This window comes from Drosophila takahashii, chromosome 2L (assembly GCF_030179915.1).
Source record: "Drosophila takahashii strain IR98-3 E-12201 chromosome 2L, DtakHiC1v2, whole genome shotgun sequence".
In the NCBI taxonomy this organism is placed as follows: Eukaryota; Metazoa; Arthropoda; class Insecta; order Diptera; family Drosophilidae; genus Drosophila; species Drosophila takahashii.
The window spans coordinates 9,597,236-9,620,241 of record NC_091678.1 but is presented as its reverse complement, the minus strand read 5'-3'; the positions used below and the strand labels follow the sequence as shown (position 1 = coordinate 9,620,241).

At 38.1% G+C, this 23,006-nt stretch overlaps 6 protein-coding genes across 7 annotated transcripts in view; 3 read left to right on the top strand and 3 right to left on the bottom strand.

Moving 5' to 3' along the window:
- Positions 1–5,789: 5,789 nt before the first annotated feature.
- Positions 5,790–6,652, bottom strand: LOC108055415 (fibrinogen-like protein 1). The gene is made up of 2 exons (XM_044394935.2): positions 6,012–6,652; positions 5,790–5,961 (listed from the first exon to the last, which is right to left on the bottom strand). Exons 1-2 carry the CDS (start codon positions 6,647–6,649, stop codon positions 5,805–5,807), a joined length of 795 nt encoding a protein of 264 aa, XP_044250870.2. The 5' UTR covers positions 6,650–6,652; the 3' UTR covers positions 5,790–5,804.
- Positions 6,653–7,418: 766 nt separating this feature from the next.
- On the top strand, positions 7,419–8,337 carry LOC108055494 (uncharacterized). The gene is made up of 3 exons (XM_017138861.3): positions 7,419–7,699; positions 7,757–7,872; positions 7,958–8,337. The coding sequence occupies exons 1-3, from the start codon at positions 7,485–7,487 to the stop codon at positions 8,335–8,337; spliced, it is 711 nt and encodes a 236-aa protein (XP_016994350.2). The 5' UTR covers positions 7,419–7,484.
- A 19-nt stretch (positions 8,338–8,356) lies between these two features.
- The window catches only part of LOC108055493 (uncharacterized), a 22,249-nt gene continuing 7,599 nt past the window's right edge, over positions 8,357–23,006 (bottom strand). The window contains exons 2-5 of one of the 2 annotated variants that reach the window (XM_070219670.1): positions 9,747–9,924; positions 9,294–9,690; positions 9,136–9,238; positions 8,357–9,082 (exon numbers count right to left, since the gene is read on the bottom strand). In XM_070219670.1, the coding sequence (XP_070075771.1) occupies positions 8,536–9,082; positions 9,136–9,238; positions 9,294–9,690; positions 9,747–9,917 (1,218 nt within the window). In that variant the 5' untranslated portion in view covers positions 9,918–9,924 and the 3' untranslated portion in view covers positions 8,357–8,535. Of the gene's footprint in view, positions 9,083–9,135; positions 9,239–9,293; positions 9,691–9,746; positions 9,985–23,006 lie in introns of those variants that run through there. The other variant, XM_017138860.3, reaches the window with a different exon arrangement.
- Positions 10,310–11,952, top strand: LOC108055430 (lysosomal Pro-X carboxypeptidase). The gene has a single exon (XM_017138766.3). The coding sequence runs from the start codon at positions 10,406–10,408 to the stop codon at positions 11,822–11,824; it is 1,419 nt and encodes a 472-aa protein (XP_016994255.2). The 5' UTR covers positions 10,310–10,405; the 3' UTR covers positions 11,825–11,952.
- Cdc23 (cell division cycle protein 23) lies at positions 13,153–15,942 on the bottom strand. The gene is made up of 3 exons (XM_017138765.3): positions 14,883–15,942; positions 13,758–14,359; positions 13,153–13,700 (listed from the first exon to the last, which is right to left on the bottom strand). The coding sequence occupies exons 1-3, from the start codon at positions 15,847–15,849 to the stop codon at positions 13,242–13,244; spliced, it is 2,028 nt and encodes a 675-aa protein (XP_016994254.3). The 5' UTR covers positions 15,850–15,942; the 3' UTR covers positions 13,153–13,241.
- LOC108055431 (lysosomal phospholipase A and acyltransferase) lies at positions 16,394–18,800 on the top strand. The gene is made up of 4 exons (XM_017138768.2): positions 16,394–16,961; positions 17,026–17,397; positions 17,875–18,397; positions 18,456–18,800. Exons 1-4 carry the CDS (start codon positions 16,805–16,807, stop codon positions 18,676–18,678), a joined length of 1,275 nt encoding a protein of 424 aa, XP_016994257.2. The 5' UTR covers positions 16,394–16,804; the 3' UTR covers positions 18,679–18,800.

Genomic DNA, 23,006 nt, shown 5'->3' with positions numbered 1-23,006 from the left:
AATCATAATTTAATGGCCCCGCAGCGAAACACGCACGCAATTTTTGTTCATAAAAAATATGTGCAGCTTGGCTGCAAAAAAATATTATTAAATTTACGCCTGTATACTTACATATCATTAAATTGAAATTATTGTCAATTTTAGCATAGTAAAATATGTGTTGCCACATAAATGTGTGGAAAAAATACTCGTAAATAAAAAGTTACAATTAAATGTAATTAATCGCCGGCTGATACAAAAATTTCAAACGCCTTATAAAACAATACAAAAATGTTTAATTAAATTGATTTATTTGGATGACACCGCTCCCCTAATATTTAAAAAAAACGGAATAATACTGTTAATTATTTAAAGTTAATTGTGAATAAGTTCCCCAACAATAAAATGCTTTAATGAGAAACTCAAAGTAATGATCAGAGTTCGAAATTGGAATTTCGTAAAGATGGGTTTTCGTCAGCAGAGGACATTCGAATATGCACATAAGCACTCGAAAAAAGTTGATTTCCATTTAAATTCTTTGAAGGGCTCTGACATGTGGGACTAATTGCATTCATAGCTCATCTCAGAAACTCCGACACAAACCCGCTTAGATGTGTCTGGATGCCATGTGAGAAATGCCAGATTATTAACAAATTCGTATGCCGTCGTCCCCTTCCATTTCGCCTGTCAATTTGTCGCATCAGCAAATAAAGAGGCTGGCAGAAAAATAGGAACTCGAAGAAGGAGCGAGCACTCGCATACTCGGGCACTGTATACTGAACTAGGAAAAGCCAGAGACGACTGTCAATACAATTTTCCAGGCAATTCGAAGCGGAAAAGTGAGCCTGGGAAATGCAGACGACTCGGGATGTGGGTGGCTGGGTGTCAGCTCAAAATGCGATCAGCTCGACAGCTAAGCTCCACTTGGCAGGCAATTTTCTCCAAGGCGCTGACAGGGATACAGATATGGCAATTGCTCAAATTATTTCCCTGGCGAACTTTTGATGTTTTTCGGCCAGAAATGTTTGTTAACTGCCAAATCAATCTACGCCAATCGAAGCTGAGGAAAAACGCATCGTTGGCCTATTAAAAACCAATTTAATTTACTGGGCGCAAGCGGGGGTGGAAAATGAGGGGCTTAATTACACTGAAAGAAAAAGCTTGTCTTAAAACTTTTCTTTCTTGAATTTTGTATATGCTCGCTTGACTAAAAATCTATAAATATTTTAAATAATTTTTTAAATATCGCTTCTGGGGCTTTACATTTGGTTATAATTTAAATTAAGTAATTGAATCTTATTAGGATCACAATCGAGATTTTTTATTTAGCCATCATCTTACCTAAAAAATACACAAATATTTTTAGTGTAACATTTCCCAAAAAATCAAATAAAAATTTATACACCAAAACAAAACTATTATTTTTAAAGAAGAGATTCTATTTAAGTTAAAAGAAGATGATGGAACAAGCTTTTCCACTTTTCCTTTCTGTGCATGGAACACATTTTCAGCAACCACGAAATTTGATCAGAGATAAATTCCAATTATTAAAATCGAATTTGCACAGCAAGTCAGCACATGCAACATGCAATGGTCGTGGCCAGGGGGCGGTGGACGGGGGGCGGAGTGTGTTGCATTTTGGAAGCCATTGAAACATTTTATCAAATTCTAATTATGCAAAACGGAGGGGAAAAAAGCAATTAAACCGAATGTCCCCAAATGCTCGTATGCAACTAACTATAAAATGGGCAAATTATCAGATCTCCGATGCGCACAGAATTGAGGGGGAGTGGCACACACATTGTTCGAGCAAAGGAACCATGTATATTCGGTCGTGTTTCGAGCTTCTTGATACGTTTTCCAATTAACTCCGCTGTCCAGTGTTAGTAAACGCTATTCGCCCAACAAATTTGCCATGAAATTACATTTTTTCTGCCTCAATAAAATTGTCAAACCTACAAATCAACGATAACTAAATCGATTGAGGCGGGGATTACAAACATAAATGTAATGCCCGGTTAACGCTTCATAAAACTGCACTTTAAACAATCGAATTGCCGGTGCTCAAATTGACCCGATGGTGCGAGAAAAATAAAAATCCTTTCAACAGGGAAAACAAAAACAGGATGTGTCTACAATAGCGATAGCATAAAGTATAAACTGTATATAAATAAATTTTATTGCAAGGCGAATGAGAGCTCTGCTTTTGTTTTACCATTTCTGCATCATGGGCACATCCATTGACAATTGACAGAAAAACAAATGGCAAAAACATCGGAAAAGTAAATACAAATTGCGAATTTAAATCAAACAATGTTGTTGAATTGGTTCAAGATAAAATTCGCAGAGCTCATCAGGTGATTATCCTTTAGTCACTTTTAACACTTAAAATAAGTATAATTTTATTATTTATATTTAGTTTCTAAATCTCGAAAATATTAAAAAAATCTTTAAAAACAACGTTGCATATTCTCGGGCACCGCATGAAATGCTTTTCATCTGATTTTCTCTTTAAGATTCGTATGTGCCACATATTTGCAAATTAATATTCCCTTATGCGTTCATAAATAATAAAAAGGAGTAATAACCAAGTGTATAAAAACAAATATAAATAATGCATAAATACAATGGCGGGCAGACAGCGGAAAATAAAGACACGTCCCATTAACTTAAATGCTTGTTCGCCCCGTCTCTTTTTTATCCACTCAGGCTCTCTCTTTCTCTGGTTATTTTTGAAGCTTTGGCACTTTGTCATGAAATATGCATGCGCCATATTTACACGAACAACATTAATTTTGCAATTTCACTGGTGCTTCTTTCTTATTTGAACGAATTAATATTCGTTTTTTAAAAGCTAAATGGTGTGAAATAATGAAATCATTTATTTCGATACTAAAAAAATACTATTTGTTGACCATTTCTAAACAAATATTTGAAACAATGTCATTTGCAAATATATTTGCTTAAAAAAGATAAAAAAAACACACATAAATAGTTTTGTAAAGAAGCAAAAATAACATAAATTTCAAGTCCCCGTTGAACGGATCAAAGTCACAAAATGCCAAATATTTCCATAATTAATCAAATTGATTTACGCTGATCCCTCCCACATCCGAATGTCCTGTTCCTGTCCCGATTCCAAAACATTTTATTGCCATTTTTGCTGAGCCCATAAATCAAATGGGAAAGCTGCAACTGCAACCAGTTCCTGTTTAGGGGAAAAAGCTTAAGAGCGGCACAGCGGGTAATTATTGAATTATTTCTGAACGCTAATTAGCCGGACAACTAGAGCCACAATGATTATTATTTCTTCTTTTGACATTAACACAGGCAAAAAAAAACGGAATGAAATGAAATCAATTAGGCGTGCCATCGCACAAAACAGAAAATAATCTGGCCATCAGTGCGACGATGATTATTGTGATGGATATTTTATGCGACACCACTGACCGGCGGATTGACCCCATTGCATCGGCTGCCATTTCTGATGCTGCTTTGTTTCCGTTTCCGCTGGGTCCGATTTGACATCTGCGCTTCGGCCTCGCTTGTGTGCCCACCCACAAATTCACCCACTTGAAATTCAATTTTCCGACGATTTTATGATAATTTATATATATATCAATACACACACGAAAAACGAAATTACATTTTGTCTCATTAATTTATGCACAAGAGTCGCGGAACCGAATGAATTGATTTGTGCCCGCAAACAAATATGCAATTTTAAATTGGAAACATTTACACAATGCATTACACTAAATTGTCACAGTATTTGGTATTGAATTATATTTGCATTGCATGTTGACCGATCGCCGAAACTTAACTGAAGCCCAGAGAACTTTGTGCCAGAGAAACCAAAGCATTTCATTACCATATGCCAGTTAGGATTCCCCTACATTATGCTTTTGGATACGCTCAAGTGGTTAGTGCAAAGTAACCTACCCAAAGACGTTTTTGTGCAAGCGATCAGTCGGAACGTTACCAAATTGTTATGATAAATGGTAACGTTAAACATGAATACAGGGTTCCCCAGCAGCAAGTCTTGAAAAATTATATAACCGTATAAAAATAAAAATAAAACAAAAAAATATAAAATAGGAAATTCCAAATTTAAAGTTACGCGATTTGTATTAATATTTTTTCAGTCCCATTTAAGATTTTCTTGGAATTCCGAATAGTTTTATTTAGAAATATTATTTAAAATTTTAAAAAACACACAGCAAGTTCTTAAAATTTGGTATGATTTAGAGCCCAACATGAGTGGAATTATTTTCCAAAAAAATTACACATTTTCAAAAAAAAAGTTTTGTAAGTGTTGGAAATATTTTTTACTCTGGTGGCTTGTTAACGTGTACCCAAATATATTGTAACGATCAGGGACCGTAATAATTATAAGTGAAAAAATAAAAATCTCCATTTAATGATTATTTCGTAAGCGAAAAAAATATCGCTCAGAAATAATGATTATTATGTGAGCGATATTATTTCGCTTAAAAATAACACTCAAAGTGCGATTACAGCCGTTCTGTACGGAATTTTACAAACTTTTAAATTTCTGCTTGTAGGTAGAACCACGGAGCACACATCGAGTTAATAAAAGAAGGTGATTTCTTTGTATAAACTTTTTAAAACGCGGTTTTTAGTTGACATGAGGTATGCTTAAATACAACAAGTTGTATCAACCTTAGAACTTTATGTCATTTATTTATTAGTAAAACGACTTAACAAGATGTTATGAACTATTCCACTTAGATCCAATCCGACATGTGGGCTGGGTGTTAGTGTGTTGGTCCACCGAGCTGTAAGCACGAGTTCGATTCCCACAGAAAGTGTTTTTATACAAAAAGATTTTTTTTGTTTTTTTAAGCGGTTTATACAAAGAAAATTTATTTTTTTCTTAACGGAATATGTGCTCCGTGGTTCTTCCTACAAGAGCACATTTAAATCTTTGTAAAATTCCGCGTAGGACGGATGCAATCCCACTTTGAATGATATTTTTGAGCGAAATATATCGCTCACAAAATAATCATTATTTCTGAGCGATATTTTATTTGCTTAAAAAATAATCATTAAATGGAGATTTTTATTTTTTACTCAAAAAAAATAATCATTATTTTCGGTCCCTGGTAACGATATATCAATCAATAACAGAAACAAATTTTACTGAAAAACAAAACAAATTTTTGCTTTATCCCTACAATTTTATCACAAATTTATAAAATGCTAAATAATAGAATAGTTTTTATGTGTCTTAAGCAAAGCATGCAAATAACTGTTAACCGTTTTTTTCCTTACGCTCTACTCCCGAGAACAACCGAAAAATAGCATGCCCCTCGTTCTCTCTCTGCGCAGCACACTTCGTTTCCTTTCGTTTTGGTTTTCGGTTGAGCCTTTTACGTTGAGCTGTTCGTGAGACGCTCTGTTACGAACCTCGTTCAATGAGAGTTACGAATGTCGCTCGCACAGGGAGACTTATTAAAAGACCGATTGACTGAAAAAGTCATCGCAAAAAGTCTTTTCACTAATACAACTATACAATGTATTCCCTTTGAGAGTACTTGCGAGTGAAAGGGAGAGCAATATCGCCCAAGCACGTTAACGTTAACACATGCGCAAAAGACTTTTTAAAACGTCGTTCAGGAGCAATCAGTCTGTAAGCGAGCCGAGCAGAAAGCCGAAAAAACTGCTCGTCGCCTGAGTGCGAGCAAAATTTCTGTACGAACAATTCAATCGGTTGCTCTCTGATTGTTTGCTCAAAGTCTCAGAGAAAAACAGTTATTTGGGGACCGCACGAATCGGTCAACAGTTATTTGCGAGCTATGGTCTTAAGCCCATATGGTATCAACTCTTGACTTAATCATCATTTCAACATAAATAAGCGATCTGGTCCAAAGGAAGTTATGCCAAGATCCCCAAGTAATTCCATTACCACGTTTTTTACCTACAACGCGACCGTCTTTATAAAATTTTCCATTGAGAGTACTGTAATATAAAGATATTGGATTTATGTATTTGAATCTTTTACCTCTTACCTCTTGCTACAATTGTCGTACCACCAGCCACCTACTTCAGGACAAGCGCAATTGTCAGGGGAATTGTCATTATCCCTGTCGTACGTAGTGAATGTTTGGTTCACATTCTGGCTTAGGGAGTCTCCGGCCGTACCAAAGAATTTTCCCAGTGACTTTAGCTGATACGACTCTTCCTCGCTTCCAATACTAAAATCCTTATAGTGAGCGTAGCTTGTTAATCCTTCAATGTTGCCAAGTTTGATATAAAGTTCATGTGGTCGGTCCCGAGTCATAACGTGAATTTTTTCTAGTCCGATGAAAAATTCGCCATTCACATCTCCGAATCCATTTTTATAATCCATCCAGGGTCGATTAAAGTTCTCAGAGCCGTCAAAACGTTTTTGAATAGTGGTCCAACCAACTTTAGACAGCTCTTCAGAGAGGAATTTGTTTTGATTTTTAGCTTCCACCAAGCGTTTTTCCAAGTCCTTAGCAATGTTTGTCTTATGTACAAATTTAGAGAGTGTGGTGATCAGGATCGAGGTGCAATTTTCATCACAATCGAATTTAAACACTGTTGAAAGTGAGTGTGCTCTGCTAAGAAACAGGACCTCCAAAAGTAAAAACGGCAGAAAAACCTTAAGGATTAGCGACTTCATTTTTTTAAAAGTGCTATGTACGTTCGACTCGAAATCTAAAATAAATATAATTCAGCATACAAAAGTGAGGTTTATATAGTCCAAGCTTAATTGAGATAAGAGCGCATTTCTCCAGATATTTATTTAACATATTAGAGCTTAAAGCTAAAAGAATTCATTAAAAACACCCTCATCATCTTTGTATGACTTATTTAATTCGGAAAAAAGTTTATTATTTTATGAAACTAGGATATCCTATAAATACAGTGACACAGTTTCGGGACAACTTTCTGTGAAATTCTGACGTAAATCGACATTCCACGCAAAATACAAATATTTGCTTTGTCATTTCGTGATATTTTTTGTTTTTTTTTTTATAGTTTTAAATCTATTTTGTTTTCTTTTTTAATCCATTCATTACTTTATAATTTTGTTATACAATATGAAATATATTTTTTAAAAGGGGTGATACGGAAATATCTTCGGGCGTTATTTTGTTGGAGTTTTTTTGATGTTCGTACAAATTTCACCCGAATAAGAGATTTCTGAGTCATAACCAAATATCTATTATCCTATCTATTTTAATTTAAAGAAAATCAATCATTTTAAAAACAAAAAATCTTTGAAATTTTGTAACTTTTAAACACGTAAACAGATTTTTAAGGATAACTTTTAATACATTACATGAATTTTACAGGACTTCACTGTTAGCGACATCTAGCGTTAATCGACAAAACCAGAAAAAGTTAGTTTTCCTATCGCTATCGATAAGCCGATATCCCAAAAAGTGCCCTCACTAGAACAGCTGTTTAATGCGAGCAATATTTTGTTTGTTTTGAAACCAAATAATTTCAAAATGAGTTTTCCAAAGCGGAAACCCCTTTCGTGGTCACAATATTACGAAGAATTACTCTTTGACCTGTGGGAGGAAAACATTGCGTCCATTCGAGGTGGTCAAAAAAGCACGATTGTGTTCAAAGGAATGGCCGAAAAACTGGATGAAGCTGGGTTCATTGGAGTGGAGATGAAGGATGTCCGCACCAAACTGGACAATTTAACCCGAAAATACAAGTAATAGAACTATTATTTATTTAAATTATTTTTGAATCGTAATGTTTTTAAATACAGAAAAGAAGCCGAGGAGGGACACTCGAAATGGAGGCACTTTTCGAGAATTCATCGAATTTTGGGAGTACTGAAACCAGTAAAAGTAAAATATAATCACTTGATGAAACAAAGCACAGGTATTTACTAATTATATTAGAAGTAAAAAAACATTTAAAATGAGGTATTAAGATGATTGATTTTAATAAATATATTTTATTACAGATGACAATGGAAAAAAGGAATCGCTTTCAGTAAAGACCGAGTGCTTAGCTAACGATTTGGATGAGCAGGAAAGCCCAAGTGACGAGGATGGTAATTCCTGGGAGCGCACAATGGAAATGCTGTCGAATCCAGGAAGACTAGGCGATGACTTTTCGCCACACCGTAAAAAGAGAAAAGTTTCCCAGGATGATATGACATCCTTCGAGGCAGGAATGCTAGCGGCCACAAGAGAACGTAATAAAGAACTCCAGCATATGAGAAAAGAGCTGACCAACCTAGCCAGTCGACGGCTGAACGCCCTGGAGAAACTTCAAAGGACCATGGAACGTATGGAGCAAGAAAATGCCAAATTCCATCAGAAATTGCTGGACAAATTATAGCAAAAGGATGCTTGAAATCATAGAATAGAGTAAATTAAGATTATATTTTACATTCATAATCTGTTCCATGAAATTCTGTTAAAAAGGTCGGATTTTGTTGTCCTATGTTCTCGTAACGCACCTAAAACTTCCATTATATTAATACTATGTGCTTAAAATTACTTTTAATATAAAAATAACTAGCACAGATCGAATCAATCATCTCTCAGGTTGATTGGTAATATAATGGGAAATCGCATTTCTCATTATATTTGGAGCCTCTAGAGAATTTGTAATACTATCGGTTTCCTCTGGCTGCGAGCGTTGGATATCACTGATTTTCCAACTATCCATAAGATCGCTATTCCTGCAAATCAGGAAATTGTGCAATATACAACAGGTAACAATGACGCCGGGCGCTTTCCTGTTACGATTATCAAGTCCCTTATGAATCCTCTGGAAGCGCGATTTTAGGTTCCGAAAAGCCATTTCAGCTATTCTCTTAGTCTTGGAGTGGGCATCATTATAGAAAATCTCATTATCGTTTCCAGAATTGTCGGATGGGTAAGCCTTCATGACGGCCGTTGAAAATCTGAAGGCGGAATCGCCCACCAGAAACACTGGCACATCGACTCCCTCGAGGGATTTTGAATTTTCCTTCAAAATATCAGTTGAAGTTAACTTTTTCTTAAGGGTGCTAGCTTCAAATATCTCCGACATGCTGCATCGACCCTGGCAGCCGCTATTTACATAGAGGAATCTTCCCCTAAAAGGCAATTTAAATAAATCTCTTTCTTTAAAAATGTTAGAAATATTTACCTGTGATCTACCAAAGTTATGAGTATAGTGGAGTACCAGCCTTTAATGTTACAATAATCCTCGGCATCGGAGACAGGAGGACGTATCTCAATATGAGTTGCATCTATAAGATCACATATGAGAAACTGTGATAGACCTTTTAATAAACAATATATTACCCAAAACTCCGAAGCATTGGGGAATGCCGAGTTCCTCGAATCCCGGAACACATTCATCCAGTTTCTCTTGGGTGAGAAATTCTTTGGGCAAGTGCTCTGCAGCAAAAACGTTGACTATCTGCCGGCCGAACTCGAACAGGATTTTGGGGATCAGCGAGGATGGAACGCCAAATAACCTGCCCACTTTGCGATAGTCCGTGGACGATCCCATCGTATATAGAGCTATAGCTATGCGTTTTTCCAGTGGAATTTCATTCGGCGTTTCCGGCTTCACTCGGCTATTTTCCAGGGACTCCACTATCTCCTCAAAGTGCTCCCTTTCCATGCGAAAATTTTCCTTGAAGAGATCATCGGAGAGTTCTGGAACATCTCGCTCCCAAAATTTGCCATCTGGGCGCTGTAATTAGTTAATGATTTATAGCTCTTGAGGTTATTAATTTTTGAATAACTTACATTTCGCTGGTTTGGTAGAAAGATGGAATCTTCCTCTAAAATGTCAAGCCACAATTTGCTGGATTCTTCTTCCAACCTTTGCAACTCCAGGAAGTTCTGCATAATTCTTGTGTTTTGCTCTTGCATGAGTAAAACTAAGCGAACAATATCATTTCTTTCATTATCGTTCATTGTTTTTAAAATTTTGTAAAAGTCGGAAAGTCGTAAATCGAACTCAACCAATGTGCCAAAAAACAGCTGTTTGGCAGAATTTATCGATAGCAGTGCCAGTGTTGAAAAATAGCTATTTAAAAAAATAAAATTTTTAAAAAATAGTTTAAAAAAATTTAAATTTAAAGAATCACATTTACATTTTCGAAATATTTATATTATTCTGTTTATTTCAAATCAAAACCTTGAGAAAGAAAAAATTATAAACTTATCTAATATTTAAAAAAATTTGCATTAATGTTATGATACAATATTATATTTAATTAATTTAACAATAATTAAAAAATGTACGTTACTAAAAAATGTAGTCACCTAGAAACCGACCCAAAATCCCCCTTCTTCCGACCTGGTAACTCTGCCCAAAGTACAAAAGTATAATATAAAGCCCGGCTTAGAGATAACGAACTGAAAAGTTTTCGCATCCAATTGGTCATCTGATTTCGCCCGATATGGGAGGAGAACTAGCGAATCGAGCTGCATTATCGGCACTTCTGGGGATCCTGCTGATCACGGGATGCGAAGCGGAGAACCCGAAGTTCAAGTACGAGATCAAGGAGTTCCCGGTGCCCGTGGATCACTGGAGTTTCTCGAGCAACGCCACCTTCAACATCCGGTATTTGTACAATGACTCTTTCGTGGACAAGGCCAATGCCCGCACACCGATCTTTTTTTACACGGGCAACGAGGGGGACATCGAACTCTTTGCCCAGAACACCGGATTCCTGTGGGAGCAGGCGGAGAGGCAGCGGGCGCTGGTGATCTTCGCGGAGCATCGATATTATGGAAAGTCCCTGCCCTTCGGGAGCTCCACCTTCAACGCCAGCATGCCGGAGCACTTGGCGTATTTTACGGTGGAACAGACCCTGGAGGACTATGCCATGCTGATCACATTTCTGCGGAACGATCGCCAGATGCCCGTGGTGGCCTTCGGTGGATCCTACGGCGGAATGCTGGCCGCCTGGTTCCGCATGAAGTATCCCCATTTGATCGCCGGTTCTCTGGCCGCCTCGGCTCCCATTCTGCAGTTTCCTGGGATCACCGATTGCGACATCTTCTCGAGGATTGTGACTTCCGTGTTTCAGAATGCCTACAACGCCAACTGCACGGTGAACATTGCCAAGTCGTGGAAACTCTTTGAAACTCTGGCGGGGAATGAGGCGGGTAAGAAGCAGATTTCGGATGCTTTTCACCTCTGCACTCCGCTTAAAACTGATGACGATCTGAAGAAGTTCCTGGACTACGTAGAAGAGGTCTACAGCAATCTGGCCATGGTGAACTATCCGTATGCCAGCAGTTTCCTGGCCCCACTGCCCGCTTATCCGGTGAGGCAGGTGTGCTACTACCTCAAGGATCTGCACACCACCGATGCGGATCTGCTGCACGCCATGTCCAGTGCTTTGGCGGTTTATACGAATTACACTGGGTCCTCCAAGTGCCTGGATATTTCGGCTACTTCTAATGCCGATGAATCTGGATGGAATATCCAGAGCTGCAACCAGATGGTGATGCCCTTCTGCTCCAACGGCACCGAAACCATGTTTCGCACCTCCACCTGGAACTTCAAGGAGGTCGCCGAGAAGTGCCAAAAGAACTATCGCCTCTCGCCCAAGCCATTTGACATAATTCTGCGTTATGGCGGCCGAAACCTGGAGGCTGCGACGAATATCATCTTCAGCAACGGCCTGCTGGATCCCTGGAGCGGTGGCGGCGTCCTGCAGTCGCCCAATGACAAGATCTTCGTCATCATCCTGCCGGAGGGGGCTCATCACCTGGACTTGCGCCACAGCGATCCCGCTGATCCGCCATCCGTGCGAGATGCCCGCAATAAGGAGGCGGCCATCATAGAACGATGGATCCAAGATTTCTGAAATGAGATCACTTTTATTAAAGCCAGAGCAATCAAAAATTCTTGATATTATGAATGTATATTTTGGAACAAATGAAAAATGTATTGAAAAGATTTGGAGTCCATTTTGAAATACTTTTAAAATTTATAATAAATGAGAAATTTTATAATCAACACCTTTGAAACATTTACAAAATTATCTAAACAATTTTATGAACAGTTTATGATCTTAGAATGTAATTTTATTCCTTTTTTAATTACTGATTTGGATCCAGGATTTCTGAAATGAGATCAATTTTATTAAAGCCAGAGTAATCAAAATTTCTTGATATTATGAATGTATATTTTGGAAAAATGAAAAATGTATGGAAAAGATTTCGAATCTATTTTGTAATACTTTTAAAATTTACAATACGTGTGAAATTTTGTAATCAAAACCTTTAAAAAATTTACAAATTATCTAAATCATTTTATGAAAAGTTGATGATCTTATAATGTCTTTTTATTCCTTTTTTAACTACTGATTTGGATCCAAGATTTCTGAAATGAGATTGCTTTTATAAAAGCCAGAGTAATCAACAATTCTTAATATTATGAATGTATATTTGGGAACAAATGAAAAATGTATTGAAAAGATTTCGAATCTTTTTTGTAATACTTTTAAAATTTATAAAAAATTTGAAATTTTGTAATTAAAACCTTTGAAACATTTACAAAATTAGGTAAATCATTTTTTTAAGAAGTTTATGATCTTAGAATGTATTTTTTTAATTACTGATTTGGATCCAAGATTTCTGAAATGAGATCACTTTTATTAATTTTTAAAAGCCTTACAACAAAAAAGCAATTTCAAGCGAGAGGAATCAAATATTCTTGATATAATAAAAGTATATTTCGGAACAAATGAAAAATGTATCGAAAGGATTTCGAATCTGTTTTGTAATACTTTTAAAATTTTATAATAAATGTGAAATTTTGTAATCAACACCTATGTTTTTACTTGAAAAATTTACAAAATGATCTAAATCATTTTATGAGAAGTTAATGATTGTAGAATGTCTTTTTATACCTTGATCACTTTTATTAAAGCCAAAGTAATACAAAATTCTTGATATTATGAATGTATATTTTGAAACAAATGAAAAATGTATTGAAAAGATTTCGAATCTATTTTGTAATACCTTTAAATTGTATAATAAATGTGAAATTTTGTAATCAAAACCTTTGAAAAATTTACAAAATGATCTAAATAATTTTATGAGAGGTGAATGTTTTTAGAATGTCTTTTTATTCCTTTTTTTAATAAATGATTTTGCGAGAAATCTATTAGCTCATTGAGCTCAAACTGAATACCGACTAGTTCATACGTATATTAACTTAGTTAGCCAACAGAATTCATAAAAAACAAATAGAAATTTATACAATTTATGCGAATTTGACTAATCGATGGACACGCTGGATATTTCCATTGAGCTGTTATCATCCGAGGGCGGCTGTTCGGGTGGATTTGCAGTGCCGCTGGATGTGCCAGGCGTCTCCTCAGTGGCCGTTGTGACTGCAGTTGCCGTTGTGGTTGTGGTACTGCTACCAGCCGTAGTTAAGCTCGTCCTGTTCGCCTGCGATCGACGCATTCCCTCGAGCAAGTTTCGACCCGGTCGCAAGCTGATCGAGGAACTGCTCGAGCTGCCCGCAACAGAAGTGGCAGTCGTGGTGGTCGTCGTGCTTGCAATTGAGGTGAAGGGCACTCGCACACGCACATCCTGCAGCTCCCACTCCATCTCGTCCTCGGAACTGGTCTCTGCATTTGCCACGGCCGTAGATGTTTTGGTTTTCTTCTGACCCTCGGCGTTGCGCTTCCAGTCGATTGTTTTTAGCAAGGCCTTGGCCTCTGTTTTGCGCTGAAAGTTTAAATTTAATTAATATCAGTGCATATGCACTAAAATAGATATACCCACATCATCAGAGTCCAGACATTTGTAAGCATAATAGGCGGCCCTCTCGTATTCGCCCTTTTTCTCGTAATAATTCGCAAGCGTTATGAAGCCTTGGTAGAGACTCTGCTTATCGGTGGCCGCCCGTTCGTCCTCGCAGTACATGATGTAGCAATGGACCGCCGTCTCGTGGTCGCCCAGCTTCTCGTGCAGATTGGCCAGCTTGTACATGGCTATGCCCTCTATATCACCCACATCGATGGCCTTCCAGTAGCACTTTACTGCGTTCTCGCACTTGTCCAGCTTCTCGTACGTCTCGCCCAAGGCAACCAGCATGCGCGAGTCGTAGGGACGCAGTTGGTGTGCGATTTTAAAGTAGTACAAGCTGTAGTAGTGCATCTTGATGATCTCGTAGGCCTGGCCCAGGCCGTACCAGGCGCGATAGTCGCGCTTGTTGACCTCCACTGCCTTGCGATAGCTCTGTATGGCTGCATTTGTGTTTTTTAGCTCCATGAACTCGTGACCCATCAGGGTCCAGGCGGCCAAATACTTGGGATTCAGTTTGAGGGCACGCTGGAAGTAGGAAATGGCCACCTGGTGATCACAGCGGATGCTGTAGTAGTTGCCTGGTGGTGAGTCAGGGATACTATTAGGCTTTTACTTTTTAAAGGGATAAAGCATTGTTCGAAAATTGACACACATATTAAAGGCATGAAAAATTGGATTTTACAGTGTGGGCAAAATTGTTAGTATGTGTGTTAAATACAAAAGTGTTAAAATGTGAAAAATAATTGTTAACACACACAGCTCACTTGTGTTTTTTACACAATGTGTTATTAACACGACGTGTTTTTTACACACTGTGTTTTTAACAGAAATGGAAATTACATTGACGAGTCGAAAGGAAAATAAAAAAGCAATATGGGCCGCGATATCTTATATGTTAGTTTTAACCATTTTTAAGTTCAACATACAATTCTGACACTTTAATGTCACTCATGGTGTTAAAAACACGCTGTGTAAAAAACGCATCGTGTAAATAACACAAGTGACAAGTGTGTTATTTATGTTTCTAACATATGTAGGATACAATTTTTTTTACACAAGTCAATAACTTATTTTTAACCCTGGAATAAAGAGAAGCCTCACCTATCACACAACACGTCTCCGGGCGATACTTGTTGATGCTCACCGCCTTGTGGGCCAACTGGGCCATCTCGGTCTTCATTTCCTTGACGAACAGCAGGTTGGAGTACGTGTCTACGTTGTCCAGTCGATAGGGATCGCTTTCGAGCAGCGCCTGGTACAGTTCGATCGCCTTGTCCACATCCCGCTTGTTGTGATAGACGAGGGCCATCTGGGCAATCAAGTAGATGCTCTTGCTGAATCCCGAGGCCTGCAGATCCTCGTAGATCTTCAGACCGTCGTCGTTGAGGTACAACTCCAGGTAGGTGTGCGCCATGAAGAAGTGCCGCATCCAGTGGCCACCCAGCTGCAGGCCGAGCAGCTTCTTTTTCTCCATGATCAAGGGCGAGAGTTCCAGGTAGGCGCTCCACAGCATGGGCACCAGTCGGATGGCCTGGATGAGCATTTGCTCGGCGGCCTGGTTGAGATTCAGTGCCTTCAAGACGACACCATACAAATAGATGCCATAGCCGTCCAGCCGACTCTTTCCATACTCCATGCGCAAGGTGGCCAGCAAATCCGCGAGATCGCGCATCTGATTCGGCTCGTGGAGATTCGCCTGGTCGGTGGTGGAGTCCAGCCGCCGCTTTTCCCTGGCCATGTAGGTGGAGTAGAAGTGCAGGAAGCGCGGCACACTGGATTCGCAGTTCCGCACCGCATGTGCTGCCCTGTCGTATTCCCTCACATCGTAGTAGCTCTTGGCCAGGAAGTAGTCGCTGTACTCCGCGGGCGCAATCCCCTCCAGCTGGCACTCGCTGAACGTGCGATCCTCGTCGGGGGCTTCATTATCTATCTGCACATCGCCCAGTCCGTGGTGCATCTCCGTCAGCCACTTGGTGCTGTGCAGCAGGCCCCGCTTCGAGCACTCGATGATCCCGCGGCGCAGCTCTCGCTTCACATCCGGCAGCAACACGCTGAAGAACTCCTGCATCGCGACCCAAGTGGTTTTGTTTGGAAAAGCTATGAAAACAATTTTATTTGCCGGCGCGCTCCGGGAAGCGATAATTGGCTATCGATAACCGAGTATTCCTATTGGCGAGGAGTCACGGAATATTTACGGTGTTGGGAAACGTTTTTATTTAAGAAGGTACCACTCTTGAGTACCTTTAAATTAATTTATTTTGTTTTCTATATATTCTTATTTTAATCCCTAAAACTCAGCGTTTAACACAAACAATTAATACACAAATATTTTATAATAATTGTATAATATATATTTTTGAAGCTAAATAAGGTAGATTAATATATTCTATATTTCAGTTTTTCAGCTATTTTTAAATAAAACTTGAAATATATTTAATAAAAATTGTTGTTATATTTAAGGGCCTATTTTAAAATTTAGTATTAGCCCTATAATACTTTGCAGGGAAATGACAAAAGAAACGTTTTTGCTATGTACCTACTTAAAACCGTGACCAGTTTACAGGTATTTTTTCGTACCTGCAAACCACAACTTTGCCCACCTGGTCACTCTAGAAAGAGATAGCGTTGGTAAGGGGAAGAGGGGAAAAAAGGCCTGACCATAACAAACTGTGCAAAAACAACAAAGATTAGGAAGAACAACATGTTTGTGAAATCAATTTCTTTGTTTAAATATTGACTGCCGCCCGTGACGTCGTCATCTGATGGGGAAATGCGACCCCCGAAGTTCCGCAACTGTATATGTATATAACTACCAAGTTTAAAGGTCAAATCACGGCTGAATGAAACTGCGCAGACAACAGAGGCACAAATTAAATGCATTATAATACCATAAAGCGACATCAGCTGATTCACTCGTTTATCTGGCCCCCATTGAGTGGCGCGATCCGATAACCTGCAAGCTATATACTCCATATAGTCAGTCGTCACTCCTGCTTTGTTTACCACCCAACGCACATCGCACAATGAGGCTCAAATCGGGAATATTTCTGGTGCTGCTTTTGACCACTTTTCTGGGTCTGGGCGACTGTTTTTGGCCCTTTAGCAAATGGCACAGTAAAACCACTCCCCCGCCTCCTCCTCCTCCGCCCCCGGAGCCCAAGCTATCGCCTGTGATTTTCGGTGAGTCCATTGATTTTTACCCACCAAGGTCGAGGGGTTTCAATATATACCTACTCCATTTCAGTTCCCGGCGATGGAGGCTCTCAACTGGACGCCCGCCTGAACAAATCGAACTCTCCCTATTTCGTTTGCCAGAAGACCCACGATTGGTACAACCTCTGGCTGGATCTGGAGCAGCTGGTCATTCCCATGGTCTATTGCTGGATCGACAATGTGAAGCTGTACTACGACAAGGTCACCAGGACCACGCACAATACGCCCGGTGTGGAGACGAGGATTCCTGGGTGGGGAAATCCCGAGGTCGTCGAGTGGATCGATCCCACCAAGAACAGTGCCGGAGCCTATTTCAAGGATATAGCCAATGTCCTGGTGGATCTTGGCTATGTGCGGAAACTGAACATCCATGGAGCACCCTACGACTTCCGAAAGGCGCCGAGTGAGTTGCATTCCTTCTCAGATAATCTTTCTTTAAAAGTAACCAGGGTTCGGAATTTAACACACATGCTAAAAACATGTAAAAGTGAATTTTGCAATGTGAGCAAAGTTTTTGACATATGTATGTGTCAAAAACAAAAGTGTTAAAATCTGAAAAATAATTGTTAGCACACACAGCTCACTTGTGATTATTACACAATGTGTTATTAATACGACGTGTTTTTTACACACTGTGTGTTTTAACACAAATGAAAATTACATTTTATGGACATCAATAACACGTCGTGTAAATAACACAAATAACCTGTGTGTGTTATTTATGTTTCTAACATATTTAAGCTACAATTCCACACATGTCAATAACTTTTTTTCGAACTTAACACTTTGACATTTAAAATGTTAATAACACAAGTTTTTTACAGAGTGTCTTATTTTCCGAACTCTGAAAGTAATTAATTATAATAATTTTAAATTCCAGATGAGAACAAGCAGTTCTTCATCGATCTCAAGCAACTGGTGGAGGACACCTACGAGGCCAACAACCAGTCGGCCGTCACCTTCATCACGCACAGCATGGGCAGTCCCATGACCCTGGTCTTCCTGCAGCAGCAGACCGTCCAGTGGAAGGCCAAGTATGTGAAGCGACTGATTAGCCTGGCGGGAGCTTGGGCTGGCAGCTTCAAGGCGGTGAAAGTGTTTGCCATGGGCGACGATCTCGATTCGTTTGCCCTGAGTGCCAAGATCCTCAAGGCGGAGCAAATAACACATCCATCCACCGCCTGGTTGCTGCCGTCTCCACTCTTCTGGAAGCCTTCCGAGGTTCTGGCCACGACGCCGAGCAGAAACTACACGATGGCACAGCTCAAGGAGTTCTTCAACGATATCGACTACATGACGGGATGGGAAATGCGCAAGGATACGATTCGTTATAGCCAAAACTTTAGTCCACCGGATGTGGAGCTGCACTGTCTGTATGGCGATGGCATAGACACGGTGGAGAGGTAAGTTAAAATATCCCTACGGAACTGATACTCAACTAACTCTTGTTAAATCCAACAGATTGCAGTACAAAAAGTCGGAAATTGCCGGGGAAACGCCCAAGTTGATTATGGGTCTGGGAGATGGAACCGTAAACCAGCGTTCCCTGCGAGCCTGCCAATATTGGTCGGGCTATACCAGCGCCCCTGTGAACACACTGGCCCTGCAGGGCGTGGACCACATGCATATCCTGTCCAATCCGGATGTCCTCAAATATGTTCGCACTGTCATGCAGCAGCCGTAGTTTTAATAGCATAAGAGTTTCTTGATTTCCAAATTCAACGCGGTATCTGTAAAATCTAACGAACAAACAATGCCAATTTTAATGTTAAATAAATGTATTTCGCTAAGTAGCACAAACGTAAATGACAAGAGAGATTCGTTTTGCATTTTCTTTAATTTCTCTTTATTGTTATCTTATTGATTTATGCTTATAAGATGAGATATCGAATCACGTGTGTCAATGTCAATGCATAACGCTTTTTATTACTCAATAGTGTTTCATTTTCCTGTCGGTTTTATTCGATTTTATTGTTTTCCATTTTCATTTTTTTTCATTTAATAAATTGTTTATATGTATTTTACAAAGCGTTTACTTAGATGTATTTCCTTTTAATTATACCGAATAATTTGTTAATTATTGCACTAATATTTAATTTCTTTCACTTCCTCCCGCCTCCACTTTGCTAATTTATTGTAGTTGACATTGTTCATTACTCTTGGTATAATTTTCCATTTAAAGTATGCTCTCGCTTATGTACTCCGATATCTGGATAGATATAGAAAAAAGTGTTTCTTGTTGCAATTAGGATAAAACTAAGGTTGTCGAATGATTTAGTGTCTCGCCTTTGGTTTTTCGATAAAATCAAGAAATATATATTTACAAACTGTTTGCTCATACAAAAATCGCTGTCGTAGGCTAAATTTGTGGACATTTCGCTAGAGATTTGTTGCTGGCTGCAGGTCATGTTTTCGGTTTCGGGTTTTCGCTTCTTTTGGGCTTACAAAGCATATTTAATTCGTAAATTGTTTGGGTGAGCGATTTGTGCGGGTGTGGTTTATTTACTCGTTAGCTAAATATATACATATATGTTTATATATTTAGTATATATTTGATTTTATGTTGCTGCATGTGGGTGTATGTGTCTGTGAGTGAGGTTTGTGTGAGTGTCTGTGTTGAGAATTGGACTTAAAAAACGATTTTTTTCGGTTTTTGTCAGTATTTCATTTTTGTTTTCCACTCCTCTGCTTTTGCGGGTTTTGCCCCTTTGTTCAACAAAATTTGTGCTCTCGTTCCATAGTTGCAGTTAGGGTTTTACATATATAATGTACGGGTATTATATATATAACTATAATATGACCTTTATTTTCCTTGACTCAAATCAAAGTGATTCTGAAATCGATACCCCAAAAAGTCCGCCACTTCTGCGTGTTCTGTTTCAAAGTTTTTACGTTAGTATAAAAAATCATGTTATCGAAAGTATAAAAATCGTATTTAGCCATAGTGTCTCTTCTAGATCTTGTCTCTATTTTGGTTTCATTTTCATTACATTTTTTCCATCATCGTTAAATCTTTGTTTTTGTTATCTATTTTGTTTCGTTTTCTTAGCAAAAGCGGGTGTATCTTCTTCAAGCAGGTATTCGAATGTTACTTGGCAGGATTATTATTTTCCATAGTATATATATATTTTTGTTAAATAGTTTTATAAAAGCTTAGTGTGTCGAGTGTGTGTGTTTGTGGTGTGGTTTGAATGTTTTCCTATGTGGTTCTTCGAGTGTTCTAGACCGTTTTTCTGTTCTGGTATTTAATTAGTTGCCTCTTGTTTGGTTTTACAGCTAATATGCTCTGTTATTGTATTATCTGATGCAATATATAGAACTCACATTAGGCGACATTGACGACTTAGCGGACTAGTTAATTAATTACTGGCTGCTCAATAGGTATCTACAATGGAATCCGTTACGATACGTTACCAATGGGAATGATATCAAAAATGATTATTGTTAATACATATCTTGTAGTACGCTCTTTCTGGCTTTTCGTTTTCTTTTTCCTTTTCCTTTCCGGTAATTAAATTAATTAAAGCTTTTTCGTGTGTGATTACTCGTGTCGGTAATATATCCGCATATCTTCCGGCTCATGTTCAACGCATAATTGTCTGAATCGAAAACCAGTCAACAAACCAAGTGATTGTAAATGAAGTCCTATTTACAATTGAATATTTTCTACTTACTCGCTTAGTTACACTTAGTATTCATTTCAATCTGATCGTATTGGGGTTCTTTAACTAGGCTCCTACAATGCGTTCGCTATTCAGATTTATCAATGTCGTTAATACAATTGAATTGCCATGAATATTCAATATTGCTAATAACAGTTCCCTCTGGATCGTCTTCAGATCGTATCAGATCGGATCTTCGTAATCCCGATGCCGGAAGGAACCCTGATTGGTGCTTCGGCTGGCCGAGACTACGATTATTACATAACAACTGGCCATCCTAGTCCATCCATCCTTCCTAGAATTCAGCTAGCTTCCCTCGGGTCTTCAGCGCTACTCATTTTAATTAGATTAAATATCTACGGCTAGGTTAAGGTAATAATTCTTTCCTCTGTGGCTCTAATTTATCCAAATCATCATCACATATCAAAAAGTTTACAAAAATTTCACTTTAGCTACGGTCTTTTGCTTGTTTTTTTGTTTACTTTTAGCGATTACGTTAATGTTTATTAAATTTCGTGCGCTTCGAATAAAACATACAACAATAGGTAATTTCTCTAACGCTATTAGCCCCCATAACGCCTACGTCTCGCTTGATAACAACTTATTTGTTATGTTGTTCGTTAATGATTAACATAATCAACGTGTTGATATATATATTTTAAATAAACTAGTTCGCTTCGCTTGTGATTTACATTATTGACTAACATTGGTTACCATTCAAGGGCTACTTTTGTTTTCTTCTTTTTTTTTTAGTGTACGTGTGGGCATGTAAAAGGCATTTGTTTGGTTTTCATGTTCATTTTCATATTTTCATTCCATTTCTTGTATGGTGTTTCTCCCCCGGATTGCAGATTTGCAGATTTGCTATTGGAAGAACTCAGCCGAAGATCCTGAAACCAGAATGTGTCTCAGTTCATTTGTTGAGCAGCGGGAATTTGGTGAGAGTGAAATAAATTCAGATTTTTGACGTTGTGTTCCAAATTGCGTATATATTTATTTTCCGATAAACCAAAGCGTGATCTCGAGGCTTATTTAAGTTAGTGATATATTCTTTGATGTATTTTACTTGCATATGTTCTCAACAAAATTGACAAATCCGAACTGATTTAAGAACTAATATTGCTCTTGGTTGGTTAAGAGTTGAACCGTTTCGTATTTGGTTTGCTTGTATAGCCAGTATCTCTTGTGCTCTCAGTAACAATTCCTTAAAAGCTTAGACTTTCGAAACGAAATAAGTGGGCTAAAATTATGGGTCAACAGAATAACGTGTCTAATTGATGTAACAATTGCTTTTGTTTTTCGGGATCCCCTCCATTCGGGATCCTTAAACCCACGCGCACGCTGATAATTTCCCAAGTTGAATGCTATATACTTATATGTACGTATAGACAGACCAATCGGACTTGGAAAAGCGAGAGGAACAGGAATCTAGACTAGAAATCAAAAGTGCCGGCGTGCGCGCCTTCGTCTATGTACTTGATCTGACCTCTATATCAACATGACTCTCAATTACTTTACTCATGAACTTACTATACAAGCTCTCGCAACGTCCCCTACGTTTTCATTAGATTTTTAACAATATTTTCCGTTCTGTTGAAACATTTTCCGAATTCAACTTTAGGCCTAAGTTGAGTTCAGCTTAGGTAAGTGCTGAGCAGAGAACTTGGCTAGTTTTCATGGGTTAAATTCAAGGGGAATCAGTAGATTTGTTGGCTATCCAAGTTTTCTGCCGGGCACTTAACGACTCTTAAGTATTTATACAAATTTCCAAATCATTTACTTTGGTGTATTGCAAAAATGTGCGAATGTCTGTGTGGCTGGTGTGTGTATAAAAAATTGTTTACTAACATTTCTTGTTTACGCTTTAGCATTTATAAATTGTACAATAATGAACTTTCATCGAATGATTAGGGATTCGTGATTCGTGTATCGACTGTCGATCGAAATGGAATCTCTTGTTGATATCGCAAATGAGAACAGCGACCAAAGTAACAGGGATGCAAACCGTTTGGGATTTTCTATCTTTTAAGGCAAGTGGTTCGGTATATTTAATTTGTATTTTCAAATAATTGGTATTTGATTTTGGAAATTTAATTTTTTTTATAAATATTTTACAATTTCAGAAGGCTTTTTACGTTACTCAAAAAATTATAGTTTTTAAAATTTGTAATGCAATCCGATTGGAATTTTCTATCTTTTAAGGCAAGTGGTTCAATATATTTAATTTGTATTTTCAAATAATTGGTGCTTGATTTTGAAAATTCAATTTTTTAAAATAAATGTTTTACAATTCCAGAAAGTTTTTTCAGTTACCCAAAATATTATACTTTTTAAAATTTGTAAAGCAAAC

What these genes read in the sequence shown, in the direction of transcription:
- LOC108055415 (XM_044394935.2), bottom strand. Translation starts at nt 6,649, where the DNA reads ATGAAGTCGCTAATCCTTAAGGTTTTTCTGCCGTTTTTACTTTTGGAG. An exon ending in TACGACAATTGTAGCAAGAG is followed by an intron (nt 5,962 to 6,011) that starts GTAAGAGGTAAA and finishes TTTATATTACAG; the next exon opens with TACTCTCAATGGAAAATTTT.
- LOC108055494 (XM_017138861.3), top strand. Translation starts at nt 7,485, where the DNA reads ATGAGTTTTCCAAAGCGGAAACCCCTTTCGTGGTCACAATATTACGAA. An exon ending in AATTTAACCCGAAAATACAA is followed by an intron (nt 7,700 to 7,756) that starts GTAATAGAACTA and finishes TTTTAAATACAG; the next exon opens with AAAAGAAGCCGAGGAGGGAC. An exon ending in CTTGATGAAACAAAGCACAG is followed by an intron (nt 7,873 to 7,957) that starts GTATTTACTAAT and finishes ATTTTATTACAG; the next exon opens with ATGACAATGGAAAAAAGGAA.
- LOC108055430 (XM_017138766.3), top strand. Translation starts at nt 10,406, where the DNA reads ATGGGAGGAGAACTAGCGAATCGAGCTGCATTATCGGCACTTCTGGGG.
- Cdc23 (XM_017138765.3), bottom strand. Translation starts at nt 15,849, where the DNA reads ATGCAGGAGTTCTTCAGCGTGTTGCTGCCGGATGTGAAGCGAGAGCTG. An exon ending in GGAGACGTGTTGTGTGATAG is followed by an intron (nt 14,360 to 14,882) that starts GTGAGGCTTCTC and finishes ACTCACCACCAG; the next exon opens with GCAACTACTACAGCATCCGC. An exon ending in AATGTCTGGACTCTGATGAT is followed by an intron (nt 13,701 to 13,757) that starts GTGGGTATATCT and finishes TTAAACTTTCAG; the next exon opens with CGCAAAACAGAGGCCAAGGC.
- LOC108055431 (XM_017138768.2), top strand. Translation starts at nt 16,805, where the DNA reads ATGAGGCTCAAATCGGGAATATTTCTGGTGCTGCTTTTGACCACTTTT. An exon ending in CGACTTCCGAAAGGCGCCGA is followed by an intron (nt 17,398 to 17,874) that starts GTGAGTTGCATT and finishes TTTAAATTCCAG; the next exon opens with ATGAGAACAAGCAGTTCTTC. An exon ending in GGCATAGACACGGTGGAGAG is followed by an intron (nt 18,398 to 18,455) that starts GTAAGTTAAAAT and finishes TAAATCCAACAG; the next exon opens with ATTGCAGTACAAAAAGTCGG.